Genomic DNA, 26,539 nt, shown 5'->3' on the forward strand with positions numbered 1-26,539 from the left:
AAAAAAACTTCAACAAATGTGAGAGTAAAACCATGTGGAGAATCACTGGCTACATTTACATGGACTTCAGTAATCTAATTATTTACCTTATTCTGATTAAGACAATATTCTGATTAAGGTGTTTACATGAGTTGCTTTTAGAATATTCCTTTCATGATTCCATTTTATATCATCACGTCCCCACGCTACACCATCCAACATCCCCTCCAGAATTTCACGTATCAACATATAGTTCATTTTGTTATGGTATGGTCCATATTCAGTTTGTGGTGTTTCATTTGTAATTTTACGAAAGCTTCAAGTGCAGTTCATTATTTGTCATGCTTATGCAAATGCAAACAGATGACAGAAATATTGAAGCCATGCTCTTTTGTTTGCCATCAAAAGGTTGGTGACTGCTGTGTAAGTATCCTGTAACAAAATGTGGTGAAAAGTCATGCACGACTGTAATAGTGTAATTAAGGTGTGTACATGTCTATACTACACTTCAATAATTTGACTAAAATAGGAATACCCCACATATCTTAATTTGATTTGTGTTTATTTTGAGTATGACTTTAGTCAGATTAAGGTCATCAAAAATCTCTGTTTACATGGTAGATTCTTAACCCTCTGGTATTGTTTGGTCATTTTAGACTGGAAAAAACGTTTGTAAAAATTTACTTTTTTAAAAATCGCTACTTTATTAGAATTCTACATTCATGATTTTATAACCATTTATAATTTAATCATTTACTTTTGTACATTCATTTATAATAGTCATTTAAACACTTTATATATACACATTACATACAGTAGATTGTTCAGTTATTACATTGATTATTACAATTATTCATTGCTTAGTAATTAATATTACATCATTATATTTTATATTATTTTTCCATTGTTGTTTAATATTATGATTGTGTAGTTTCAAAGGCTATTTGTCCTGAAGAGTAAAAGATAAGAGAATGTCTCTATTTCAAGGTTTTTAAAGTCAGAATGAGGTTGTAAATCAGTTGTACTGCTTTTGACAGCAGTATTTGTGCTGCCTGTGTGTTTTTTCCATTGCTGCTGCAGTTTTGACTAATATGGTTTTTATTTCAACACTTGTTGTATTTGTGTTGTTACTTAAAAAATCAACAACTTATATTTAACAAACATTTCAGCACAAAACATTTTAGTAACTTAATAAAATAACAAATCAAAATATAATCACTTTGCCATTACATACAAAACTGAACTATTTTAATAATGAAACAGTATAAGCTGTTTTGGGAGAAGGGGTTATAGCGCCCCCTAGGCCCAGTGTAGTGCCGTCACTGCTGTACAGGCACAGCCCTATTCTGGAAAAGGGGGCGGGAGCAGCAGCTCATTTGCATTTCAGCAGACATTATTAAGAATATTGGATATTTTAAGGATCATCACTGGCTGGCATCAAAGTAATATCATATGATTCTCAGTTATTTCCCAAAAGAAATATTCAGCTGCCTATTTCACTAAAAATCTGTCTTATGTGTCTCTGACAAAAACATGGTCTCATGTTGCTGAATGTCACAGTATGTATTTTCACTTCAGTGACGTCACGGACAGGTGGACTCTAGTGGACAAATGAGTAACTGCATCTGTGTTGGTGTGATTCTGCAGCTGCACTAGACTGAAGTTACTTGTAGTTCATGACATTGGTTTGTGCTGTTGATTCAACTAAACTCATCATGATCATGAGGATGAAGGGTGAAGCTCCTGTGGTTGAGATCATTTCTAGGAGTCTTTGTCAGTTCATGCAGCTGGAGTTTGAGCCAAAAGGAGGCATTTCCTAAGGAGGCAAATCTAAGATGATTATAGTGCAGCTGTACACTAGTGTACTTTACTCACATGTAGTAGTGCTGCAGTTGACTACTGATGTACTGCAGTTTAACAGCATTTCTATCTTTCCTACAGTCTTTCATTGTGAAGTTCTGTGCATTCATTATAAATCATTATGTAAAGCCATTCAGCCATACTTTTTCAACCTCATATTTCACAGACCAACATTCAAAAAATAATAAATATTGTTTAAGGTTCAGTAATAAGCGGTAAATTGAGAAAAACAGTGATTTGACACCATGTGACAACAGTATCTGAACACACAGCTGTCTGTGATTCACTGAAAGACACACTTGATCATCTGTTTGATCACCACAACACAAGATTTCAACAAAATCATCAAAATGACTTTAGCACAGCATTAAACAAGCACAAACTAACCAATAACAAATTATAAGACAACACGTATACATGAAAACAACTAAAGAAAGATGAAACGTACATCAAATTATATTTGCAGATCTTTCTTTCTCCTCTGAACTGTTGTGTTGAACAGCAGCTCTGAAATGTCTTTCACTTCTTTCAGGAAGAGATGTGAGAATGAGAAGAATGACAGTCAGTCATCTAATCTATTGTCTGCTTTGTTATTCATCAGGTTCTTTCTCAGGAATTTGGAAGTTGCTTTACAAGTGTTTCAAGTGTCAGTCCAACATCTTTATACTGTTGTGACATGTTTGTGTGACGGTCTTGCCTGGGCAGCGTCTCTGTACAATGGAGACAGCGTGTGTGAATAGGGTTTCACGGATTTTTTAAGAGAATAAACCACCTCCACATAAAACACAAGAGAACACACAAATTGATCACAATCAAGTCTCTTAACATATAAACACATTATATCTCAATACTGAGTAACTCACTCGACGCCAAACGCGACTTAACAGAGTCCCAACATATTCATAGAAAGATACCGTGACAATAAAGCAAATATTTGTGTGTTTTGGACACTTATATATGTCAATTCTCAGATCGCGAAAAACGTGCAACTTACCCACAGCAATGCTTCATTAAGGCCTTGTTTACACTAGTGCGTTTTCGTTTTAAAACGGCGTTTTAAAATGAAAACGATCCTCGTCTACATTAGAGTTTTCACTGCGTTTTGGAAACGATCTCCGTCTACACTACGCAACCGAAAACGCATGTCACATGACCATTCATGCAGGTACAACCATAGATATGTATAGGTAGATTCCCTATTATTTAAAAGTAAAAATTAGTAGCACCTTAACAGCATCCATGATAATCCTGATTTACGATGATCCGTAGCCAAACAAACTATAAATACGGCGCTCACATGACGTTAAGCATTTTCTGGCGCATAATGTGACGTTTGAGAACCTAAAACCCCGTTTCTCCCAGTTGACACGGCAACACATAACCGGCGTTATCAGAAATCTCCACTTTGGCCGGAGTTTTTAGAAATAATCGTTTTCTGTGATAAAAACGGGGTTTTCGTGTAAATGAGAGGCCAAACCGCAGGGAAATATCTGCGTCTTCCCTTCGTGTAAACGGGGCCTAACTCTGCTGTGGGCGGTCCCTACTCTACACGCTAAATTACACACGCGCCACATAGATGGCGCTGTCCCCATTTATGTAATAATTTAACATCTTTTCACTTAGTTACATTTGTCTGTACAGTGATGGGTTTTCACAATAAAAGGTGAATTTGTGAAAAAAAAAACATGATTTTATTATTTAATCTTTAATAGGTTACAGTTAGCTTTCATCATGGTGTGTATACAGATTATTTTGTATCATTGTTTAATAATATAATATTAATATTAATATTAAGTTTGCTCTATAGCTTTATGTAATTGTAGAAATGACTGTGGCTCAATTTGTGTAGTTTGAGTGCTGTGATTACTGGTATGCTTACGTCATTGTATTTTAGTAACTAAAATATATTTATATATGCACAATTATATACAGCAGAGCTGATCAAGGTAAGTGATCAAGCAGGACTGGGTTCATTTATTGGATCCTTTGCCCATACCTTGAATTTACATCACAGAGATGAACATCAGTCAGTCAGATATTTCAACTGCTGGGAAAAATCAGAAAAACTCTTGGCTTTTTCAGCTGCAGCTCAGTGTCTGTCCATAGTTTTCAGAAAATATTTCAAAAGGAAGATCAACAACAGATGCATTAGTAATTAATGAAGTGGAAACTGTAATTAAAATGAAAGTCAGTGGTAATAATATTTTTTGACATTGAAGAAAAGACAATATCACAAAATACAAAAGTCAGTCATAAAAGACATGAGGATAAAATAGAAGGAATGATCATATCAAGACGATCATATCAAGACTAAATCATCTACATGTTTGTTCTGGGGAACAGTGATAAGTGTTTGCACTGTGGCATTAAAGAAAACGCTGATCATATAATAAAGAACTGCATTAGATACGAAGAGGAATGAAGCAGATTAAGGGACAAAAGTTCAGTAGAAGAACTGTTTTTTTTTTTTTTTTTTTTGCAAGACAAAAAGGAAAACAACAATAAACAGCACTGCATAACAATACAATAACATAAAAGAAGGAAAGAAAAAATAAATAAATAAATAAAAATTAAAAAAAAAAAAAAAAAATAGAACCTCAATCAGTAGGAAAAAGATCGTCATATGCCTTAAGAAACTTGTTGTTCTTGTTATCATCAATAAGTTTAAGAGAATGAACAATAAGCAAAATCTCTGCGAGAAAGACATCAAATCTAGGTAACATATTAAGAAATTTGGATTTATGAATAAAAAATTTACAGTGCAAAACAAAAAAATTAACAACAAGTTCAGTAGCATGGTCACTACTAGAAAAATATAGAAATATTTCTTTTAGCGTAAATTTTAAATCAAATTTTATAAAGGAAGATAGATAACATCTTAAGTTCTCCCAAAGAATTTTAACCTGATCGCAATGATAGAATAAATGAAGTAAAGTTTCTTCCTCAACTTTACAGAATACACATAAATTAGAAATATCAAAAAAATAAGCAATTTGGGAGTTTGTTGGGTAGACATTATGCAAAATCTTAAAATGTATCTCTCTGATTTTATTAGAAATGCAAAATTTTTCAGGAAGTAACCATGCTTTCTTCCAATGTATACAGTCAACAAAATTAGTCCAGAAAAATTTACATCTAGGAGATGTATATACTGAATAGTGTAACATTCGCTTTATAAACTTACCATTACATTTTTTATCAAGAAGACAAACTCCATCTAATAAAAGTTTGGGCATAGTTGTTTTTCTCTCATTAAAGCAAAGGTATGTTTTAAATAGATGCACATAACTTGGAGACAAACTTTTGATGACAGAATTGAAAGATCTTGCTGGCAGAGGAAGATTGTACAAAATCATAAATTCTTCATATTCCAGTATAGTACCATCATCTTTAAACAAATCCAAAACAAAAACAATACCTCTGTCATACCACTTGTCAATAAATAAAGATTTTCCACGAATTAAAATACATGAATTATTCCACAGAATTTCTTTGTGGGGAGAAAAGTTGTGCACATAACACAATTTCCAAGCAAGTAGAGCTTGTTGGTAAAAATTAGAGAGAGAAATCGGCAATTTAGAAGGGGTGAAATTGCATTTTAAAAGAAAATCTAAACCACCTAATCTATGAAATATAGTTTTGGGGATATAGTACCAAATTGAATCATTACTACAGAGACATTTTTTTAACCAACTAATTCTAAATGAACTAACTAATTCTTTGAAATCCAAAACTTCTAGTCCACCCTCAGCACGCCTATTAGACAAAACAGATTTCCTAATTTTATGGGACTTATTCTTCCAAATAAAATTCAGTAACATTTTATTTATATCATCAGCAATTTTGTCACTAACAAATAAAGATAAAGCAGGGTAAACACAACGGGACAAACCCTCTGCTTTAGAAATAAGAACTCTGCCATAAATGGACAGATCTCGTTGAAGCCAAGAATTAAAGATTGTTCTAGTTTTCTTTATTTTAGGAGAAAAATTAAGATGTTGACGAGACAATCTATCTTTAGTAAGGAAAATCCCCAGGTACTTGACACAGTCTTTAACAGGTATATGATGGATTGATGATTGTTGGGTATCATAGAGACAAAATAGTTCACATTTTGATAAATTTAAATATAAACCTGAGGCTTCAGAGAAAGATTGAATAATATCAATACATAAAGGAATTTGACTTTGATCTTTGAGAAATATGGTAGTATCGTCAGCAAGTTGGGATATTTTAAATTCTTTACCAAACAGAGAAATACCTTTTAAAGTAGGATTTTGTAAAATATTAAGTGATAACAATTCAACGGCAAAAAGAAAAAGAAAAGGGGAAATGGGGCAACCTTGACGCACTCCTCTGTAACAATTAAAACGTTTAGTAGTTTGCAAGCTAACCAAAACTGAAGAGTTAATATCATTATAAAGCATTCTCACCATGTTAATAAATTTATTTCCAAACCCAAAGACACTTAGAGATTTAAACAAAAAATGGTGCTCTAATGAATCAAAGGCTTTATAAAAATCCAAGAACATTATAATAGAGTCTGAGTCAATATTCTCTGAATAGTCAATGAGATCAAGTACGAGTCTTATATTGGAACTGATATGTCTATTCCTCATAAACCCATTTTGTGTTTCGCCAATTATACTATTAAGACCAGATTTTAAACGAGTTGCAAGTATTAAAGCAAGTAATTTATAATCAATATTCAATAAAGATATTGGTCTCCAGTTTTCAATTAAAAGTGGATCTTTATCCGATTTAGGGATTAAAGAAATAAGCCCCTGCTTCATAGTGGCTGTCATCTCTCCTTTGTGAATACATTCTTTAAACAAACAATATAAAGGCTGCTTTAAAAGGTCCCAAAAATGTAAATAAAATTCAACTGACAGGCCATCAGTACCTGGAGACTTTCCTTTCTTCATAGATTTCAGTGCCTCCTCCATTTCAGTAATAGAAAGGTCAGAATCACATAGTAATTTAAAATCCTCATCAATACCTGGAACTTTATCACAAACCCTCAAAAGAAAAGAATCACATTTTTCTTGAGAAAACTGAGAAGTATACAATTCTTTGTAAAAATTGTATACAAAATTTGAAATCCTTCCTGGATCCATACATAAATCACTGTTAATCTTAAGGGCAGAGAGAGATGTTTTTTTACGATTTCTTTTCTCTAGAGCAAAAAAATAATTACTATTTCTTTCACCCTTCTCGATCCATTTTGCTCTAGAACGTATGAAAGCACCTTTAGCCATCTCTGTGTACATATTTTCAATTTTCATTTGACAAACACTATATTCTACCTCATCTTCTGTACTGGGATTATTCTTCTGCATTAACACACCTAACCTATGAATAAGTTAAAATTCTTCGTTATTCTTTTCCCTTTTAATTTGTTTACTTCTATTAACAGCAAAGTCTCTTACTTTAAATTTGAAGAACTCCCACCTAGAGCAAGGGTCACGTTCGACTTTACTAAACATAGTTTTAGCCAGATGAGTAACATATTCATTAAAAGGATCATCTTCCAACAGACAATTGTTAAATTTCCAGTAACCTCTTGTACTACTTGGCTTTCTATACTGTTTAAGGTCCAAATAAATTAACATATGGTCAGTAAATGGGGCAAACTGATGATTAACAGAAATAACATCTTTCAAAATAGCATGAGAAATAAGAAAAATATCAATTCTAGCCTTAAGAGATCCAGATTTGTTGGACCAAGTAAAGCCACTACAACCACTGTTAAAGAAACGCCAGGCATCTACAACCGAAAGATTTTCACACAACCATAAAATAATGTTATCATATGTGCGGGTAGTTCTTGAAGGAAATCTATCTTGCACGTCATCTGGAGTTTCATTAAAATCTCCGGCTATAATCAAATAAGCATTAGTAAAACGACTTTGAATAGTAATAAGCATAGCTCCCAATTCTTTGAACATGCGTACATTAGCGTTCCTTGAGTTGTGCCCGTAAACATTACATAAAATGAATACCACATTTTCAGTTTTACATACTAAAATGATCCATCTACCCTCATCAGACAAAAAGGATTCTAGAATGTCACCCCTAAATTTATGCGTCAAAATTAAAGTACCGGCAGTAGAAGAACTGGGTTTTATTTTGGTCTGGTGATGTGACATCATAAAGCTGCGCCGCCGCGCTCCTGCGTCTGTTGTGATTCTACTGAAGAAAGGTTTGTGTTTCAAAACATTTAAAGTGTTTAAATAAACGCAAAATTCAGTTTTATAACGTTTGCAAGCTATGTGAAATGCTAAATTATTATGGCATGTAACAATATGTTCTATTAAACGAGGAACGTTATTTTTGTGAGTGATCGCATCCACAGATGAATAAAAGAAAAGATGCGTCTCTTCTCTTCTCTATATCGCGAATCATTTCATAGTAAACACAAATTCAGTCACTGGCCAGTAATGTTATGATGATTCATTGATTGGAATCTCTCGAAACACTGACGAAACCTTTAATGACACAGTTAAATGCCAAAAGCTAAACAATATTTTATTTTATAAAACGGGGATTTTTTTTTTTTTTCAGAAAACAAGACATAATATCTAAAGTCGTTTTACTTGTCAAGTAAATGCATCTTCAATCAATAATTTTGCTCCATCTGTGTTCTGATCATCTTTCTGAATCTGATCCAAGTGTAGTCTTATACTACAACAACAAAAACATTTTCAACTTCTTGTATAAAATGTGTTTCATCAGTTTCTTTTTTTAAATTAAATGTAACCACATTCAGATGTTGTTTAAAAAAATACATGAAAATAAAAGCAGGTGCTGTTTCTTTATTTTGACATATTGTATGTTCATACACTGCTGTTCATATGTTTGGGATCAGGAACATTTTTATTGTTTTTAGAGACATTTCTTCTGCTCATCAAGGCTACATTTATTTGGTCAAAAACACAGAAAAGCAGTAATCTTGTGAAGTTTTATTACAATTTAAAATATATATAATTTTTATTTTAGTAAAATATTGTTTATTCATGTGATGCAAAGCTGAATTGTCAGCATCATTACTCCAGTCTTCAGTGTCACATGATCCTTCAGAAATCATTCTGATTTATTAACAATATTTATAATAATATTTTGTTGGAACAAGTGATTTTTTTTTCACGATTCTTTGATGAATAAAAAGTTTAAAAGAACAGCATTTATTTAAAATAGAAATCAAACTTTTCTAACATTTTTTTTTAAATCAATTTAACACATCCTTGCTGAAAACAATTATTAATTCCTCAAAAAAAGAATGAAACAATTTACTGACCTCAAACATTTGAAACGGTAGTGTATTTTATTACAGAATATTTATTTTTAATATTTACTTTTTTATTCATCAAAGAATCCTGAAAAAAGTATCAAAGGTTCCAAAAAATTTTTAGAAGCAAAAACATTTTTTACCATTGATAATAAATAATCATATTTGAATGATTTCTGAAGGATCATGTGACACTGAAGACTGGAGTAATGATGCTGACAATTCAGCTTTGATCACAGAAATAAATTGCATTTTAAAGTATAATAAAATAGTAAACCATTATTTTAAATCCCAATAATATTTCATAATATTACTGTTTTTTGTCTGTATTTTTGATCAAATAAGTGCTACGTCAGTGAGCATAAGAAACTGACAGGGAAAGAGTTCATTAGGGTTTTATCTAAGCTGTGCGGGACAGTGTTTCCTGTTTGTCTTTATTTATTTGCTTGACATTTTTTGATGTCTCTTGCTTTGTGCCTCGAAACTCACATTAACTTTGATTTGTATTTTTCATCTTAGACCTGATGCTGCATGAAATGGATGAAATAGAAGAGAAAACTCCATATGAGAAACATCTTGATTTCATAACTGGAGAAAAATCTTTTATTTGCTCACAGACTGAAAAATCCAAAAGAAAGATTTCGTCTCAGAAGAGAAGAGAAGATAGAAGTCATTTCACCTGCCAACAGTGTGGAAAGAGCTTCACACAAAGAGGAAATCTTACGGTTCACGTGAGAATTCACACAGGAGAGAAACCGTTCACCTGTCAACAGTGTGGAAAAAGTTTCACTCAAAAAGTGAGTCTTACATACCACATGAAAATTCACACTGGAGAGACACCGTACACCTGCCAGGAGTGTGGAAACAGTTTCACTGAGAAAAGGAGCCTCGAGATCCACATGAGAATTCACACCGGAGAGAAGCCGTACACCTGCAGAGAGTGTGGAAGACGTTTCATTCGAAGAGAAGACCTGAAAAGCCACGTGAGAGTTCACACTGGAGAGAAACCGTTCACCTGCCAACAGTGTGGAAAGAGCTTCACACAGAAAGGAAATCTCACGACTCACATGAGAATTCACACTGGAGAAAAGCCGTTCGTATGTGTTCAATGTGGCAGTAGTTACAGAAGTAAAGCAAACTTTAATTGCCACATGAGGAAACACTCGTGAAAACTGTCTTAAATGTCATCAGTGTGAAAGGAGTTTCAGATACAGGCGACTCCTCACACTAGACACAAACGTTCACACTTGCTCCTCGTGACTCTGCCTCAGGCGTCCCGAATCCCAGCTCTGACTTGGCCCTCGGAAAATCATGATTCACTACAACTTTCGGATTAAAATTAATTCTAAATTTAAGAAAAAAATACAGGAACAACTGAAAGCGCACATTTAATGTTTCTAATAATTTGGATAATTGCATGTGTTGTGAATTAGGTGAAATGTTTTCATGAGAAGTTCAAATGTGCGGTATAAAAATGAATAATCTACACAATGGACTACTTGCACTGAGCCTCGTGACGTACTTCCGTTTTGAAATCGTAGGGCTCAGTTATTTCCGGTTATGTACATTTTCAATGCGCTGTAATCATGTAGTTGACTTAAACGCCTATTAAAATGAGATTTTGCGGGATGATTTCCAATTCGCAAATTTTCGGAGACGGGAGAAAACATATTCTGATAATTATTGCGTATAGAATTTTCCAAACTCAACAGAACGTAAAGTTTAATGCAACATAAACCGATCTGAGAAAGCAGTGACTGGTAATCATACGCGATTGTTCACCACAGGGTGTCAGTGTCTATAGTGGCCTAATCACGACGCTGCAGTTTGTGAAATCTGATGAATAAGATCATAATGAACCTTTATTTATCTGTATTAAATATATTAGTCACTATTCTGTGTCATATTCTGTCATCATTTCACTGTATGTAGTCTAATGCCAAAATATGAGTATTCAATCGTCGCACTGTCAGCGTGTTACTGTTAAAAATTATTTTAAGATTTAACATCGTTAAATAAGGCAGTTACCGCACATTCATTCAGCCATTTTAAACAATGGAATAAGCAGTATGGGCTCGGAATAAGAGCGCCAAGGCACACAAACAAATTAGCCATGGTTCTACTACAAATAAAAGCAAAAAATGCAATTGAAGTTAAACCATATAACAACAAATTCATCAGGTATGAATTATGATCAGTAAAAGAAAAATGCTGTCCATGAGAATGCGGCAGATTAGTGGGGAAATGTATTTATTTATTATTCAGAATGCACATACTGAAGGGAAATATATTTATAGTAACCATTCAGCAGGTTGAATATGATTCATTTTAACGCAGAGAATATGATTAATTGTTTTTTTAAAGAAATGCCAGCCCTAAAATGTAGTAATAATCTGCGTCCTCATGAGAAACTGTCTGTATGTAGGTGCGCTGAACGCTAACCGGAACCTCCCGAGCCCTAACAAGTAGAACGCGGAAGTAGTTGTGCAAGTAGTCCATTATTAGTGAATGAGACCCATTGTATTTCTCCTTTACTCCTACGTGTTTGTTTTCCATTTTGTTTCTTTCTTTTTTTGATTTCTTTATTTTTACAAATGCTGCTGCAATGATATCCTGCCTCAACTACACCTCGTCCCTGTAATCAGTCCTGTGACAGAGATAATAAGATAGAGTTATATTTTAAACATCATTTGTTCATCAGACATTCCTCATTAAAAGAAGAAAAAAAAAGAAAATCAGCTGTATGCAAAGTGACTTATTTATTTATTTATTTATTTTTAGTAAAAATGTGTTGTGAAATGGTTGAAGTTTCTCCTGGATTGAGTATGTTGTATGTTGTGTTGCAGTTTTGGGATCAGTTTCAGTTCTTTTTGAACAGTACTGTGTGGAATTAGAAGCTGCAAGAACACGACTATTTGTTAAACACTTGAACAATTTACCTTAAATTAAAAAACAAACAAACCAAAAAAACATTAAAATTATTTGTTTGTTTGTTTGTTTAAATATTAAATACTAAAGAAACATGGTTTAAAAGCAGCAAGACATGGTAAAATTACTAATTATAGACAGACAAATAGAATAGGTAAATAGAAGCCAGGTGTGTGTCTATATATGTATGTGTGTGTGTATATATGTTGTCGTAAAAAGGTCAATTTAAAATAGGATGAACATGGTCAAAATTAGTTGATCTGCTCCTGTTTTTTTTTTTTTGTTTTTTTGTTTTCTTTTATGGGGGTTATTATAGCAGTTGTAAGTGATTAAAAACAATCAAGAAGACAATGAAGAATGGACAATTTCAATAATTAAAGAAAACGAAGAGGATAAACAGACATTAAGTAAGTGTGCTGGAAGAGGATCCAGCTGACAGATAATAGATTTATATTTCTGAATGATGCAGGTTAAACTCATCAACAGTAGAAAGACTAAAAATAGAGAAAGTGGACAGAGAAATTTAGGAGAGAAGGGATCTAAACAGCCGCAGTCAACATTATGTGCAGACATTTGCTTATGAATTTTAGTTTTAACTCAACATATGCTTACATAAAATACTTATAGTACTTATAGTCCATAAATGTATTACGTACATTAGTAGAATACAAGTAAGATGGTAGAGATTCTGCAGACTGCAAGAGCTCTTAGTAGATAAGAGCAATCTAGTATTCCCTACATGTGCGTTAAATAAATTAATGTAAAATTCACATTTAGCCGTAGTGATAGCCTCCTTATAGTTTAGCATATGTTGAGTATGACCAGTTTTGGCGTACAAACACTCATGTCGACGGCCTAAAGCCTTAAACTGGCACAATTCAGGGGTATACCAAGGTGCTAAATGAATAAACGAAACAGTTGAGGTTTTCAGAGGTGCATAAACATCTAAGATCTCACAGAGCTCATCATTATAAGCAACAACCATGTCACCTAAAGTAGATCAATCAAATTTGCTGGAGAATATGGCAAGATCATCATTAGAGGTGATTGTTTAAAGATGAGACAGGATGAGCCTTGCAGTGCTTTTCCCAGAATAATTATATTCATATTGTTCAGATATATACATATGCGACTTTACTATAAGTGTTTTATGTAAGGAATAATTGATGACAGGGAGACTTTTTTTAGGTTGGGATGGTCAAAGTTGGTCCTGGAAAGCCACAGTCCTGCTCAGATCAAACACAGATCTTTCTTACAAAAGTAATCTTTAACAACAAATTCTTAATGAATTTGAAATATTCAACAATTCTTTCCAATCATTTGTAATATGAAGATCAAGATACTGGACTTCATTCATGATTGAGAATATCACAAATGTTCTGTAGTTGGTATAATTATATTTTGAAATGAGTCAAGCAAGCACAGTGCTGTTAATAGCTTTGGGAATCTGTGATTTATACTTTGAAACAATCCTTTATTTTACCATTTGATTGTGTTTTCTGTATGTGAATATCTATTTCGTGTGAACAGGACTTTTATTTTGGCGTTGCTGTATGACGTCATAAGGCTGCACCGCTCGATTCTGTTGGGAAAAAAAGGTTCGTGTTTTCAATCAAGTGTTTAAAATATACAACCCGTTCATACAGTTTGATCGAGAAGTTAGTAATAGAAGAATTATTTTTGAATGCAACATTATAATGTGTCTAATAACGTTAATGACCAGTCTGTTTATGAGTAAAGCACATCCAAACATGAATAACACAAACTGTGCGTCTCGTAGAGAAACTGAGCTTTTTAAAACAAATGGTTCATTGTTGATAAGCACTCAAATTACAGCACAAATGTGTGTAATGACATCTTTTGATGACAACTTGATGAAAATGTAATTCATTAAATATAATCTACAAATCGATACATACCAAATGTAAATCATAAATGCTTAAATAACAATGGTCTGTTTGATCTGTTGTTTTATTCATTTGTAGTGCTAGTTTTGAGTGCTTTTTGACTCTCTTACTAGTGCACTGACTACTGAACTAGAAAAGTGATTAAGACGCACACATAGTTTTTAAAATGTATTTTATTTTTCTGTCTGTTCATCTTAAACAGGTCTACACAGAAAAACTCCTGGTGAAAAGACTGAGATCCACGTGACACGCTGTTATGAAGATGGAGTTTATTAAAGAAGAGAGTGAAGACATGATTGAAGAAGCATTCAGAGTCAAACTTGAAGACACTGAGGAACAAACAGGTTGCTTTATTTGATCATTCATCTGTTTATCTCTATTTTATAGAGCCTTAAGGACCATGGTGGTGGGAAAAAAAATGATGGGAGGAAAAATTAAGTCAATGCATTTGCATTTTGTCATGACAAAATCAAGTGCCATTCATAGTTTAATTTGACCTAAGCAGTTCATCAGTACATTTCAGTAATGTTAAAAAGCTTTGGTTTTTTTTAGAACAACTTTAAAAACAGTTGCCTGCAGAGGGCGCCAACGGCCTGGTGTTGTTACAGTGGATCAACCCCTTGTTTAATGTGGACCAAATTACATTTAATTCAAATCTTCACTTAGCCTTTCATATTTGGCCACTTCTTTATGATAGAAAATGCTACTACAGTAACATGTGGACATCAAAACATGCAATATCAGAGCGAGGGTTTGAGTTTTTTATTTTGAAATCATGATGAACAGTTTGCATATTTAGAAACGTATTAATGTTGTGTTGGCCTATGTTTATAAATGATTTACATTACAAATATGATGAAATGTCACAAGTCGCACACCTAGATGAATGTTATAAACAACCCAAACTCACAGCATATGCAGAGATGGAGTTTGAGACACTCCATGCGTGTAAATGATAAAAGCTCACGCGCAGCCGCATTTGCTGTCCGGTGTTTTTCTGGTTACTCGGCATGGGTAAATTGAGGATTTGAGGATTTTTTTAAAATCGAGTACTCAAATTTAATCGAGGAATTGTGACAGCCCTACAGAGCAAGTGCGATAAAAGATGTGCAACAAAATGGAGCAAAAATGTTGGACAAGGTAATGTTTATTAGGGGCCAAGCCCAAAGGGCTGTAGCCCCTATTGTATCTGTAATGATGATTTTTCTTCTTCTTCCCCAATGGGAGTCTATGGCAGCCCTATGAAGGGAACATAGGAAAATGATGAAATTTGGCACACTTGTAGTGCTTGCCATGAATAGTGATCTGACCAACTTTGGGGTCTCCAGAACCAACTCTATAGCGCCACCACTAGTTCAAAAATTCAACATTCAAATGGTAATAACTCCTGAAGGCCTAATTCTAGAAAAATGAAACTTCCTCTCTTCCTGCTGATCACATTCAATAGCTTACATTAAGACTCTACCCATTACAGCAGCAGCCATTTTGAAAAGTACAGTATTCAGTTTTTTTGCTACTACTCCTCCTTCAAAATGGATCGAATTCTTCCCAAAATTGGGTCAGATGATCTTTGGTTTGAGCTGCACAGAAATGACAGAACAGATTTTTTTTTATTCATCTTTGTTGAAAAGTTATGATGTCACAAACTTAACAAGGTTGACCAAGAATTGGTTCAGAGGCTGTATCTCGGACAAACTTTGATTAGTTGAAACACAACTTGGTACACTTCACCAACACTACAAACTGAGGGTCCATGCCTAAGTTGGGAACAGCGCCACCTATGGGTCGTGAGATACCGAAAATGCATATTTTTGCTTTTTTAACTTTCGAACAGTTAGTCAGAATATTATATTGGTGTCATTATATTGGCGTCAGTGGATTCCTTGTGCCATGCTGTGGATATAAATTTTGCCAGGATCAGCTGGACCATTTTATTTTTATATCCTTTTATTCCCTGGGTTATGCCGATTCTGATGATGTCTCATTTGTCATTTTCCATCAGTGTCTTTGTCGGCCATATTGAAGTAAATGAAGAACAGTTTTATCACTAATCCTCCTTTAAATTTTCCCGAATTTTGTCCCAAATCTGATCATGTGATCTTTGGACCGAGCTGCACAGAAATGACCGAATATAAAAAATACCTCTTCGAATTTGACCGTGACTGTGTTTGTTGATTTCTGCTAGTTAGCTTAGCATGCTAATTGGTTAGCATTCTAACCAGTTGTCATTCATTCTATTGTGGCTCTTCAGCTACCAGGTATATTTTTGTTGTATTATATGTTTATTATATTTTATTATCATCTCACACATCATGGATCTGCATTTTCTATAATGTATTTTAATAAATAAATAAAAATACATATCTGATTTGACTTACAGTATAATTAGAATCAAATAAGCAGTATAATTATTATTCTCCAGGATTAAAGATTGAACAGGAAAAAAAGATTGCACAACCACCAATAAGGTGGCGATATGCACTAAGTACCTTTGAAGAGAAGAAGAAAGAAGCAGTGTGGCACACTTTTTCTTAGCGTCTGTTTCCATGGTGACTTGTCGATTCGTCGCTCTGTTGAGAATGTCTTGCGTGTTAACCAGGAACATACTCTGTGTTGAATGAACTTACTCCCGGACACATTTTTGGAACCGGCATACCTTGAGTAAGCAAGGTTTGGGTTAATCAATCGAGAGTTCAGGGTTTAGCAGATGGTAAGTTAACCTTGCTTTTTGGAATGCACCCCTGGTTTGTCTCAATCATAAACATTTATTTAACAGGTTTTGAAGGTCAGTCTCTGATTAAGTCTTAGGGAGCATTTTACAATGATAGAGACGATATGAACATAAAAACTGCAAACATATTTAGCAGATACCAACAAACACTGCAAAGTAATATCTGCTACAAAGTTATAAGTAGCTTACCTGTAAACTGTTTGTCAGTAACAACTGTAACATCAATTCAGATGAATGCACAATAAGCAGGCCTGTTTAGAAATGGAATGTTATAATGTTTGTGAAGAAACAGTGAACAGTTTCTACATTCTTGGTTGGAGATGATTACTTGAAGCAGTGTGCATCTGTGCAACATCCCTTCTGTAAACCAGTTATACAGTCTATTCTTCTTTCAACCAGTAGCTCAGACAGACTAGTTAATTCATTTTCAGATTACCTACAGTCATGGACAAAAATATCGGCACCCTTGCAATTCTGTCAGAAAATGCAAACCTTCTTTCAGAAAACTTTTGCAGTTGCAAATGTTTTGGTACTCACATGTTTGTTTGTTTATTTATTTTTTGTTTGCATTGGAACAACACAAAAAACAGAGAAGAAAATTCAAATCTGATACAATTCCACACAGAGCCCAAAAATGCACTGGACAAAATTATTGTCACTCTTAACTTAATATTTGGTAGCACCCTTTTGGAAAAAAATAACTGAAATCAATCGCTTCCTTAACCATGAATGAGTTTCTTACACCACTCTACTGGAATTTTGGACCACTCCTCTTTTGCAAACTGCTCTAGGTCATTCAGATTTGAAGGATGCCTTTTCCCGACTGCTGTTTTGAGATCTCTCCACAGGTGTTCTATGGGATTCAGATCTGGACTCATTGCTGGCCATTTCAGAACTCTCCAGCGCTGTGTTTGTAACTATTTCTGAGTGCTTTTTGAAGTGTGTTTCGGGTCATTGTCCTGCTGGAAGACCCATGACCTCTGCTGGAGACGCAGCTTTCTGACACTCTCTTGTTGACTGTAGGGACTGTGTTCTTTTCTTTGAAGGCCTCATTTCTTTTTCTGTAAATAATGCCATGATGTCCTTTACCAAAAAGCTCTACTGTTGTCTCATCTGTCCACAGTACATTCTCCCAGAAGGATTGTGGTTTTGTCACGTAAGTTTTGGCAAACTCCAGTCTCGCTTTTTTATGCCTTTGTGTCAGCAGTGGTGTCCTCTTGGGTAATCTGGGTTCTTTATCCACCATTCAAACAATTCTTCGTTGTAATTTTTCATTAATTTTGCTCTTCTGTCCACGTCCAGTGAGGTTAGCTACAGTGCCATGGGCTGTAAAGCTCTTGATGATATTGCACACAGTGGACAGAGGAACATTAAGATCTCTGGAGATGGACTTGTAGCCTTGAGATTGTCCATGTTTTTCCACAATTTTTTTCTCTCAAATCCACAGACAACTCTTTATACTTCTTTCTTTTCTCCATGCTCAGTGTGACACACAACACAAAGGTTGAGTCAACTTTTCTTCATTTTAACTGGTTGCAAGTGGTTCCTCTAAGGGAAATTTGTCAGAGTATCAGACTTGCCTTTTTATTATTTTGTATAATAAAACCCCACTTTAATCTTTTCTGAACATGTGTTGACTCCATTGTTCTTTTTAAAGAACAATGGAGTCCGTGTATATTTTTTGACCACTCGAAGGATCCCAACCCAAATGTGTGCAGTGCTCTTCTGTGGGTTTTACCAGGGGTAGTATTTGGGATTTGTCCTAAAGAAAGTTAAGAGTTAACAGTATTAAGAAGAGGTTCTGAGATTACAGGTCTAAATGCATATATGTATGTTGCTTTGTGCCATTAAACCAAACGTATTTTTGTTTCTTTTCACTCTAGACCTAATGGTGCTGAAAGAGGAGAGTCAAGAACTGAATGAAATGGAAAAGATAAACTTCATGACTGGTGAAGAATCTTTCAGTAACGCACAGACTGATAAAACAGACACTAGAAACCTTAATGCCCACATGATAATCTACACTGGAGACGAGCCGTACACCTGCCAACAGTGTGGAAAAAGTTTCTCACTAAAAGGAAATCTTAAGACTCACATGAGAATTCACACTGGAGAGAAGCCGTTCACATGCTCTCAGTGTGGAAAATGTTTTACACAGAAAAAAACCCTTACAGGCCACATGAGAATTCACACTGGAGTGAAACCTTACTCCTGCAAAACATGTGGGCAGAGTTTCGCTCAAAAACATAGTCTTGAAGGCCACATGAAAATCCACACTGGAGAAAAGTCAGTCATATGCCCTGAGTGTGGAAAGAGTTTCAAACTGAAAAAAAACCTTGATGCCCACTTGAAAGTTCACACTAAAAAGAAGCCTTACATCTGCGAACTGTGCGGAAATAGCTTCTCACTAAATGGACATCTTAAGACTCACATGAGAATTCACACTGGAGAGAAGCCGTTCATATGCTCTCAGTGTGGAAAGAGTTTCAGACAGAATAGAGACCTCAATGCCCACATGACAAATCACACTGGAGAAAAGCCTTACAAATGCAAACTGTGCGGGAAGAGCTTTATGCAAAAAGAAAATTTTAAGACTCACATGAGAATTCACACTGGAGAGGATCCGTTTGTTTGTGATCAGTGTGGAAAGAGTTTCAGATGTAGAGAATACCTTAATCATCACATGAGGATTCACTCAGGAGAGGACTGTTTTATATGTCATCAGTGCGAAAGGAGTTTCACAGACAGGAATCACCTTGAGAATCATGTAAAAGTTCATATTGGGGAGAAGCCTTACATGTGCCATCAATGTGGAATGAGTTTCACCAACAGAGCAAAGCTGGAAGATCACATGAATGTTCACGCTGGAGAGAAGCCTTTCACCTGCAAACTGTGTGGAAAGAGCTTTACAATTAAAAGAGATCTTCATATTCATATACAACTTCACTCTGGAGAGCAGCCTTACAAGTGTCATCAGTGTGAAAGGAGTTTCACAGAGAGGAATCACCTTGAGAATCATGTAAAAGTTCACATTGGAGAGAAACCTTTTTTATGCCCTCACTGTGGAAAGGGTTTCACATACAGAGCAAACCTTGAGTATCACATAAGAATTCACTCTGGAGAGAAGCCTTACACCTGCACTCAGTGTGGAAGGAGCTTCACGGTTAAAGGAAACCTTAAGCTGCACATGAGAGTTCACACTGGAGAGAAGCCTTACAAGTGTCTCCAGTGTGAAAAGAGTTTCACAATTCAAGGAAACCTTAAGATTCACATGCGAATGCACACTGGAGAGAAGCCTTACAAGTGTGATCAGTGTGACATGAGTTTCTCATATCACATAAGCCTGAAAAATCATTTGCAAACTCATTCTGGAAATTTCTCCTTTTCCTCAGTTTGACAAGAGGTTTAGAAAAAGGAGTAATTCAGCAATCATATGCACATTCACTCTGGAGAAAGACAGTTTAATTGTGATCAGTGCAATAAAAATATTAAACATTTATACATGCATAAGCAAAGTCATGTGAATGTGAGAGCCTGTTTGTTTTTGTTAAAGTAGTAGAGTAGAGTCATAGAGTATGACAATAAAAAATGCTGTATGGCTGTAATACTCGAGTCCGTTCTCAAGATGATTTTCTATTGTCTTGGACTCGTTAGTATTGGCACTCAGACGTGGTCATTGGTCTCGCTAAATGTTCTGGTTGGTTTCATTGGTTTGAGGCAGTCTTTGTGGCCACTGTAACTCGATGGAATCCCACCTTCAAGCAAGTATGTATACACCGCCTTGACACAGATCTGCTCTCTTGACGGATCAGAGCGTTCACACTGCACGCGGTTGCTGTCCGGCAGTGCGTTCCAGATGCGGTGCGTTTGCAGCAGTGCAGCGATCGTTTCGGCACAGAGTCTATTTTTGCTGTGCTGGAATCCGGAACAGCAGATTGTTTGTGGGCAAAATGAACATGGATTGGCATTAAATTGTAATAAATTCATAATTTACGCACAATTAATGTGTGATACTTTGTACACAGTAAATTAGAAAAATAAATCCAAAAAAGAAATAAAGAAATAAAAAAGGAAAATACATAAATGAGCACAGTACTTCTATAAAACTTGCATAATGCGATCAGATATGTTTTTTCCCTACAAAAATTACTTTTTATATCGTTGGAGGAAGAGGGGGAGTTTAATCGCATCAGCCAATCACGTGGCGGAACTACAACTACTCAAAACAAGGTGACATGGACGACACTCGTCTAATTGTGGAGGTGGAAAAATACAGAATTCTGTACGACCCGCAGAATTCGTTGTACAAAGATTTGATTGCGAAGGAAAGGGCATGGGAAACCGTTTCTTCGGCTATTGGTGTGAATGGTAAGTTTTCAAATCTTTATTTCTTAAGTGCCATGTTTACGTGTACTTACACTTGCTTCAGCAACTATCATTATATATAAGCGTAATGACTGTAACATTACGCTATTTATGTGTAGGTTTTTCAACATGAATACAAACTGTTGGGCCTATATGTTGTTCGTGAATACAGTAGTGTTTCTCTTTTTATCTATATTCAAGTTTACACTTGAATTTAGCATGTCATAGTCATACATAAATGTTATGTCTAATTAGTAGGCCAGATGTCATTTATAAAGGGCTGTCAATTAAGTAGTTTGTTAAAGTTTAAGTGTACATATAAGTGTTAAAATTGTATTCTTCTAATTTTACGTGACAATGTATAAATATCAGTCGTTTCAATTGATAATAAAGTGTAATATGAATTATTAATATAGAAATGCATATCTTAATATAGTGTACATATCTGTAATTAATATAATACATATTATTACTGCATATTATCAATTTACATGGATATATTCATACTAAAATTTACTTTATATTCAGGCAGACAACTATATGAAAAGTTATTTATTCAGATATACATTAATGTATTCATATTTTATCCAAATGTTTCCTGTATAAAATCGAGGATTGAACCGGCGTCAGTAGCGCACTGCAAACGTGTCCTGTGTGAAAGCACAATGACCGCTTCCTGCTTCTGCACCGCATACGTAACGCACACGGACTGCATACGCACTGCAGATGGAGTAAAACGTGAAACGTGAAGGAACAAGCTAACGGTAAGCAACTTATTTTTGAAGTAATTGAGCTATGTTGATGTTTAGATTAGCCTGTTTGTAGATAGATAAATTAAGTTCGCTGTAGAGCAGGATGGAGTGCATTTGTATTTGCTGTAAATTATGGTGTTTCAATTTAGTTTGTCACCTTTTTCACCCTTGATGAGTTTGCACCCCTGTCTAGAGTGATGAATTTTGATGATAACAGGATGAGGGCAGGCATCTGTAGACGTACCAAGCCGACTGCGATACACAAGACTGGCGACTCCCGCAGTTTAGGGATGAAACTTTAGAAAAAAGTCATTATGGGATCACTTCCCTCAACCGACTACTTGAGGTTTAGAATTCTGATATTTTCCTGTCAGGAACGATCCTCTTCTGTAACAGCTTTGGTAATGTGTTTAGGCAGGGCCTCTTAACACACTCTTGTTCACTCTGCCATCATTTACAGAAGTCATTCATGGCAATTTTCAAGTGACAGCTAAAAACTCATCTCTTTCATCATTTCACTGCATCCTAATTTAAAAAAAAACATATTGCTTTTTCTTTCTTTAATCCCTCCCTGTCTAGCTTGTTATAATCTGAACAATGTCTGAAACTTTGTATCATTTGCTACTTTATGATGAATAGCTGCTTGTATTCATCTTCTGCAAGTCACTTTGGATAAAAGCATCTGCTAAATAAATGTAAATGAATCTCTTGTTGTAGGTGGGTGTGTGCATGAATACAAATGTAAAATCATCTTTAGTCTTTATTGTCTGTTGATGTTTGTGTCTGGTTTGTTTAACTGTTCTCATTGTTCCTGAGTTGAGTGTGACTTTCCCTGATCTCTATGATAATGAGTGCTGTAGATCTGCTGATGAATCTGAGTGCTTCCTATAACTGCTGACATCCTTTTAGTGCTTTGTTTGCTTTGTCTTCAGCTGTAAGGACGGCCTCCTGAAATCTAAATCAAATGACAACTCTGTTTCACTGCTTTAGTCAGACTTCATGACTGCGGCACCACAGTTTAATCTCCATCAAGAATCTGCTGAAGATTCAAAGAGTCTCCTGATCTTCACCTCACTGTTTCTACCGGTGCAACTGGATATTCAAGGTATTTTCTTCTCAAAACTTTTAATTCATTAATGTCATAACATGTATGTATACATTTTCTGTACCACTATGCTAGATCTCCCTTTAGACAGGCAGGAAGTGGCCATTAAAAGAATTATTCATGAAACATACGAGTAAATATTAAGGGTTGTGGGCTGGTCTTGGGCATTAAACCCCTGGGCTGAAAATGGGCTCCACTCTGGCCCTGTTCAACCCTAATTAAACACACCTGATCCAGCTAACCAAGGCTTTTAGGCTTTTCAGGTGTTTGTGGTAGAGCCGGAATGAAACTAAACTGTGGCCCTCCAAGAACTGAGTTTATGAGGAAACACAGCCCAGAAATACAGACATAAAACAATGCATGTAATTAAACGGAATCATAGGATGAATGTGTTCATATTGAGCTAAAGTAAAGCACCACACATGACAAATAACCTGGGCCTCCCTGTTGAAAAAAAAACAACATATGCTGTTTAGGTAGGATTTGGTGCTGGTATGCTGGTCCTTAGCTGGTTAAAGCTGGTCCTGGACCAGCTAAGGACCAGCATACCAGCACCAAATCCTACCCAAACAGCATATGCTGGTTTTTTCAACAGGGCTATTTTTTATTATCCTAATAAAACTCACTCAGCTTTTGATAGGCTACAAAACATCACAATTGTTTGGCTGCAGCGGGTCCTACAAAAACCATATATTAAAACATATGTGCAATAAACACATTTACACTCTTACACCTAACAAATAACAATAACAGTTTAAAGCTGTGATAACACATTTCTCGATAGTATCTGGTTTAGTATGTCCAGGAAGAAATGCTTTATCTTTGAAGGAGAGAACGGAAAACGGATCAGACCTCAGCACAGAGGTGCCATATTTATTTATAATTTTGTTTTGGTGCAACTTACAAAGTCCAATTCTTTCCCATTTTTTTTTCAGTAACATCTCTGAAATTTGTCCGAATATCTGACTTGCTTTGTTTAAATTTTGTATAGTAAAAAAAAAACATTTGTTGACTCCATTCTTCTTGTGAAATCATGGGAGCTGCAGTATATATTTGATCTCCCTGTTCCACATGCAGCAAAGGTAAAACCACCTGCTCCTGTTGGATTTGTGTTGGCACCCACTGGATCCCAATCCAGTGCTCTACAGTGGGTTTATATGAAGGGTTTGATAAATGCCGGCTTAAAAGTATTTGGGACGAATTAACAATAAGAGGTTCTGGGATTACAGGTTTCACCTTTTTCAGTTGTTTAGTGTCCCTAAATGTATAGGATCTAGCATATGTATAGTTCTATTACATGTCTGAAGTCTTTCATGTGTTTGTGCCTTTAAACTTGTGTTAACTTGTTTTTGTGTTTTAACCTTAGACCTGATGCCACTGAAAGGGGAGAGTCAGCAGTCTCACTCTGACACAGAATAACAGCAGGAAGACTACACTACAACTGCAAAACACTGCTCAGACCCCGCTAACAGATGCAGAACACCAGTTAACGGGTTCTTCCCATGAACACAGTTGCTGCTAGTTAGGAGCTTGTTAGAAAGTTGCAGAAATGCAGAAAGAACACTGCTTTTCCTCTGATAGGCCTCTGGATCCTGGCTGTCTGTTCACATGCAATGCCAAGTGGAGCGTGGACCGGCACAGTTGCAGTGAATTTCCCAGTAGCTGTAGTCCAGCCTGGCGGTGGCTCCGGGGAAAGGATGGGACTGCCCACACCAAAACAATTCTGCACCGTTCTCAAAAGACCTCTGATAAGCTACTCGATTCAAGCGTTTGAGAGATTATCATGGATTGGAACTGTTGTTGTTGTGGTTGCAAAGGAAAATCATGACTTGATCCTGAACATTGTCCGGGAGTTTAATCACTCAAAGGTAAAAGTAGTCCACGGAGGAACCACCAGACATAGGTCTATCTTAAAAGGACTTCAGGCCTTCAACAACACTACGGAATCACACACACCCAAACCAAAAGTGGTCATCATCCATGATGCTGTACGGCCATTTGTGGAAGAAGATCTTCTGCTGAAAATCACTCTAGCAGCTAAGGTGTCCACGGTCATCGCAACCTTGTCAGAGGGATACCTGGACCACTCGCTGGAGAGAGCAAAGTACCGAGCCAGTGAAATGCCTCAAGGATTTCTTTATGACGTTATCTTCCAGGCCTACCAGCAATGCAGCGAATTTGACCTTGAGTTTGGCACAGAGTGCCTGCACTTGGCCCTGGAGTACTGCCACACGAACGCAAAGCTCAAAGGACCACCAACTCTGTGGAAAGTAACACACAAGCGAGATCTAGCAGCTGCAGAGGCTATTATTAAAGAGACTCTTTCGATGTCAGCATGTATTATCACAGGCGCTAAAGCAGAAGCTTTTGAGTTGGCCAAATTATTTCAGAGAAACTTAAACATGATGGAGACAAACGTCATTCCATGGGCAAAAGAGAGTAATGCCGAGTACCTGTCCAAACCTGAAACTTCAATCACATATCTGTGCATCAACTGTACACACACACACACAAACCACTGGGTCTGGCCTCTGAAGTGCTACAGGCAAACATTCTGTTCTATGGGATTCAGATTGATCACTCTGAGGTGCCGGAGCAGTGGGAGAGATCTGTGGAAAGACTCGCTCAAATCACTGTGGCTCTCATCCGAGACAGAAACGCTGCTCTCACTGGCCAGTTGCTGCAAGTCTGAACCTGAAACATGAGAAGCTACGTTACAATAGACAACCAGGATATGGCAGGGACACAAAGACTGAAGCACAGAATTTCCAAGATCAGAGAACATTTGCAAATAAAGGCATTTCAATATAAAATACATTACAGTGAGTGACTGCATTGTCATTGTTTTTATTAATTGATCAATTAATTTATAAATTGCAACCAATATTAAATGCATAATTGGCCTGGTTTGCCTAGGCTCATGTATAGTACAGTGGTGCTTGAAAGTTTGTGAATAAATATAGTCATAAATATGACTAAAAAGATAATCAGATTTTTCATAAGTCCTGAAAGTTGAAAAAAGAATTCAATCAAACAAATTAGACAAAAATATAAACTTTGTCATTTTTTTCCTGGAAAATTATACAAGATCACATATATGTGAGTATGTGAATCTCTAGGATTAGCAGTTAATTTGAAGGTGAAAATATAGCTTTGAATTGTTTTATAGTTCTAAATATTCTATAGCTTTTATAAAGTTTAGCTGCTTATCTATTTTGCAAACTGCTTATTGATGGTTATCACCATACACCATTGAGAGAATGTATTGCATTTAACATCTTCAAATGAAATCACTCATCATTTCTCCTCACAGTACCTCTTATGGTCTCACTGAGTTTCAAACCCACGATATGAAGCGTTTGGGATCCATGGTGTTACACGTTGAGCTAGACACTCAGGCATGTTCACCAGGCTGCTGAGTAGAGGTCAACAAACAAAGGCACGGTCCTGAGAGGTACTTCTCAAGAATGGAAGCAAATATCAAAAATCCGTTAAGTCATTTCTGTGTGGCTCAGTCCAAAGATCATCTGATTCTATTTTGGACAAAACTGGACAACATTTGAAGGAGACGTAGTAAAAATACTGTTTTTCATTTATTTCAATATGGTGGACAGGCACATTAAT

General features: G+C 35.7%; 1 protein-coding gene across 1 annotated transcript; it reads left to right on the plus strand.

Moving 5' to 3' along the window:
* Positions 1-8,006: 8,006 nt before the first annotated feature.
* LOC127164061 (gastrula zinc finger protein XlCGF57.1) lies at positions 8,007-24,456 on the plus strand. The gene is made up of 4 exons (XM_051107714.1): positions 8,007-8,041; positions 9,647-10,255; positions 18,682-22,915; positions 24,282-24,456. Exons 2-3 carry the CDS (start codon positions 9,652-9,654, stop codon positions 20,088-20,090), a joined length of 2,013 nt encoding a protein of 670 aa, XP_050963671.1. The 5' UTR covers positions 8,007-8,041; positions 9,647-9,651; the 3' UTR covers positions 20,091-22,915; positions 24,282-24,456.
* The last annotated feature ends 2,083 nt before the right edge of the window (positions 24,457-26,539 follow it).

The sequence above is a fragment of the Labeo rohita genome, chromosome 4, assembly GCF_022985175.1.
Source record: "Labeo rohita strain BAU-BD-2019 chromosome 4, IGBB_LRoh.1.0, whole genome shotgun sequence".
Classification (NCBI taxonomy): domain Eukaryota; kingdom Metazoa; phylum Chordata; class Actinopteri; order Cypriniformes; family Cyprinidae; genus Labeo; species Labeo rohita.

Coding starts and splice junctions, on each gene's coding strand:
- LOC127164061 (XM_051107714.1), top strand. CDS start 9,652: ATGCTGCATGAAATGGATGAAATAGAAGAGAAAACTCCATATGAGAAA. Junction 10,256..18,681: donor ATGTGGCAGTAGTTACAGAA/GTAAAGCAAACT, acceptor CTGATAAAACAG/ACACTAGAAACCTTAATGCC.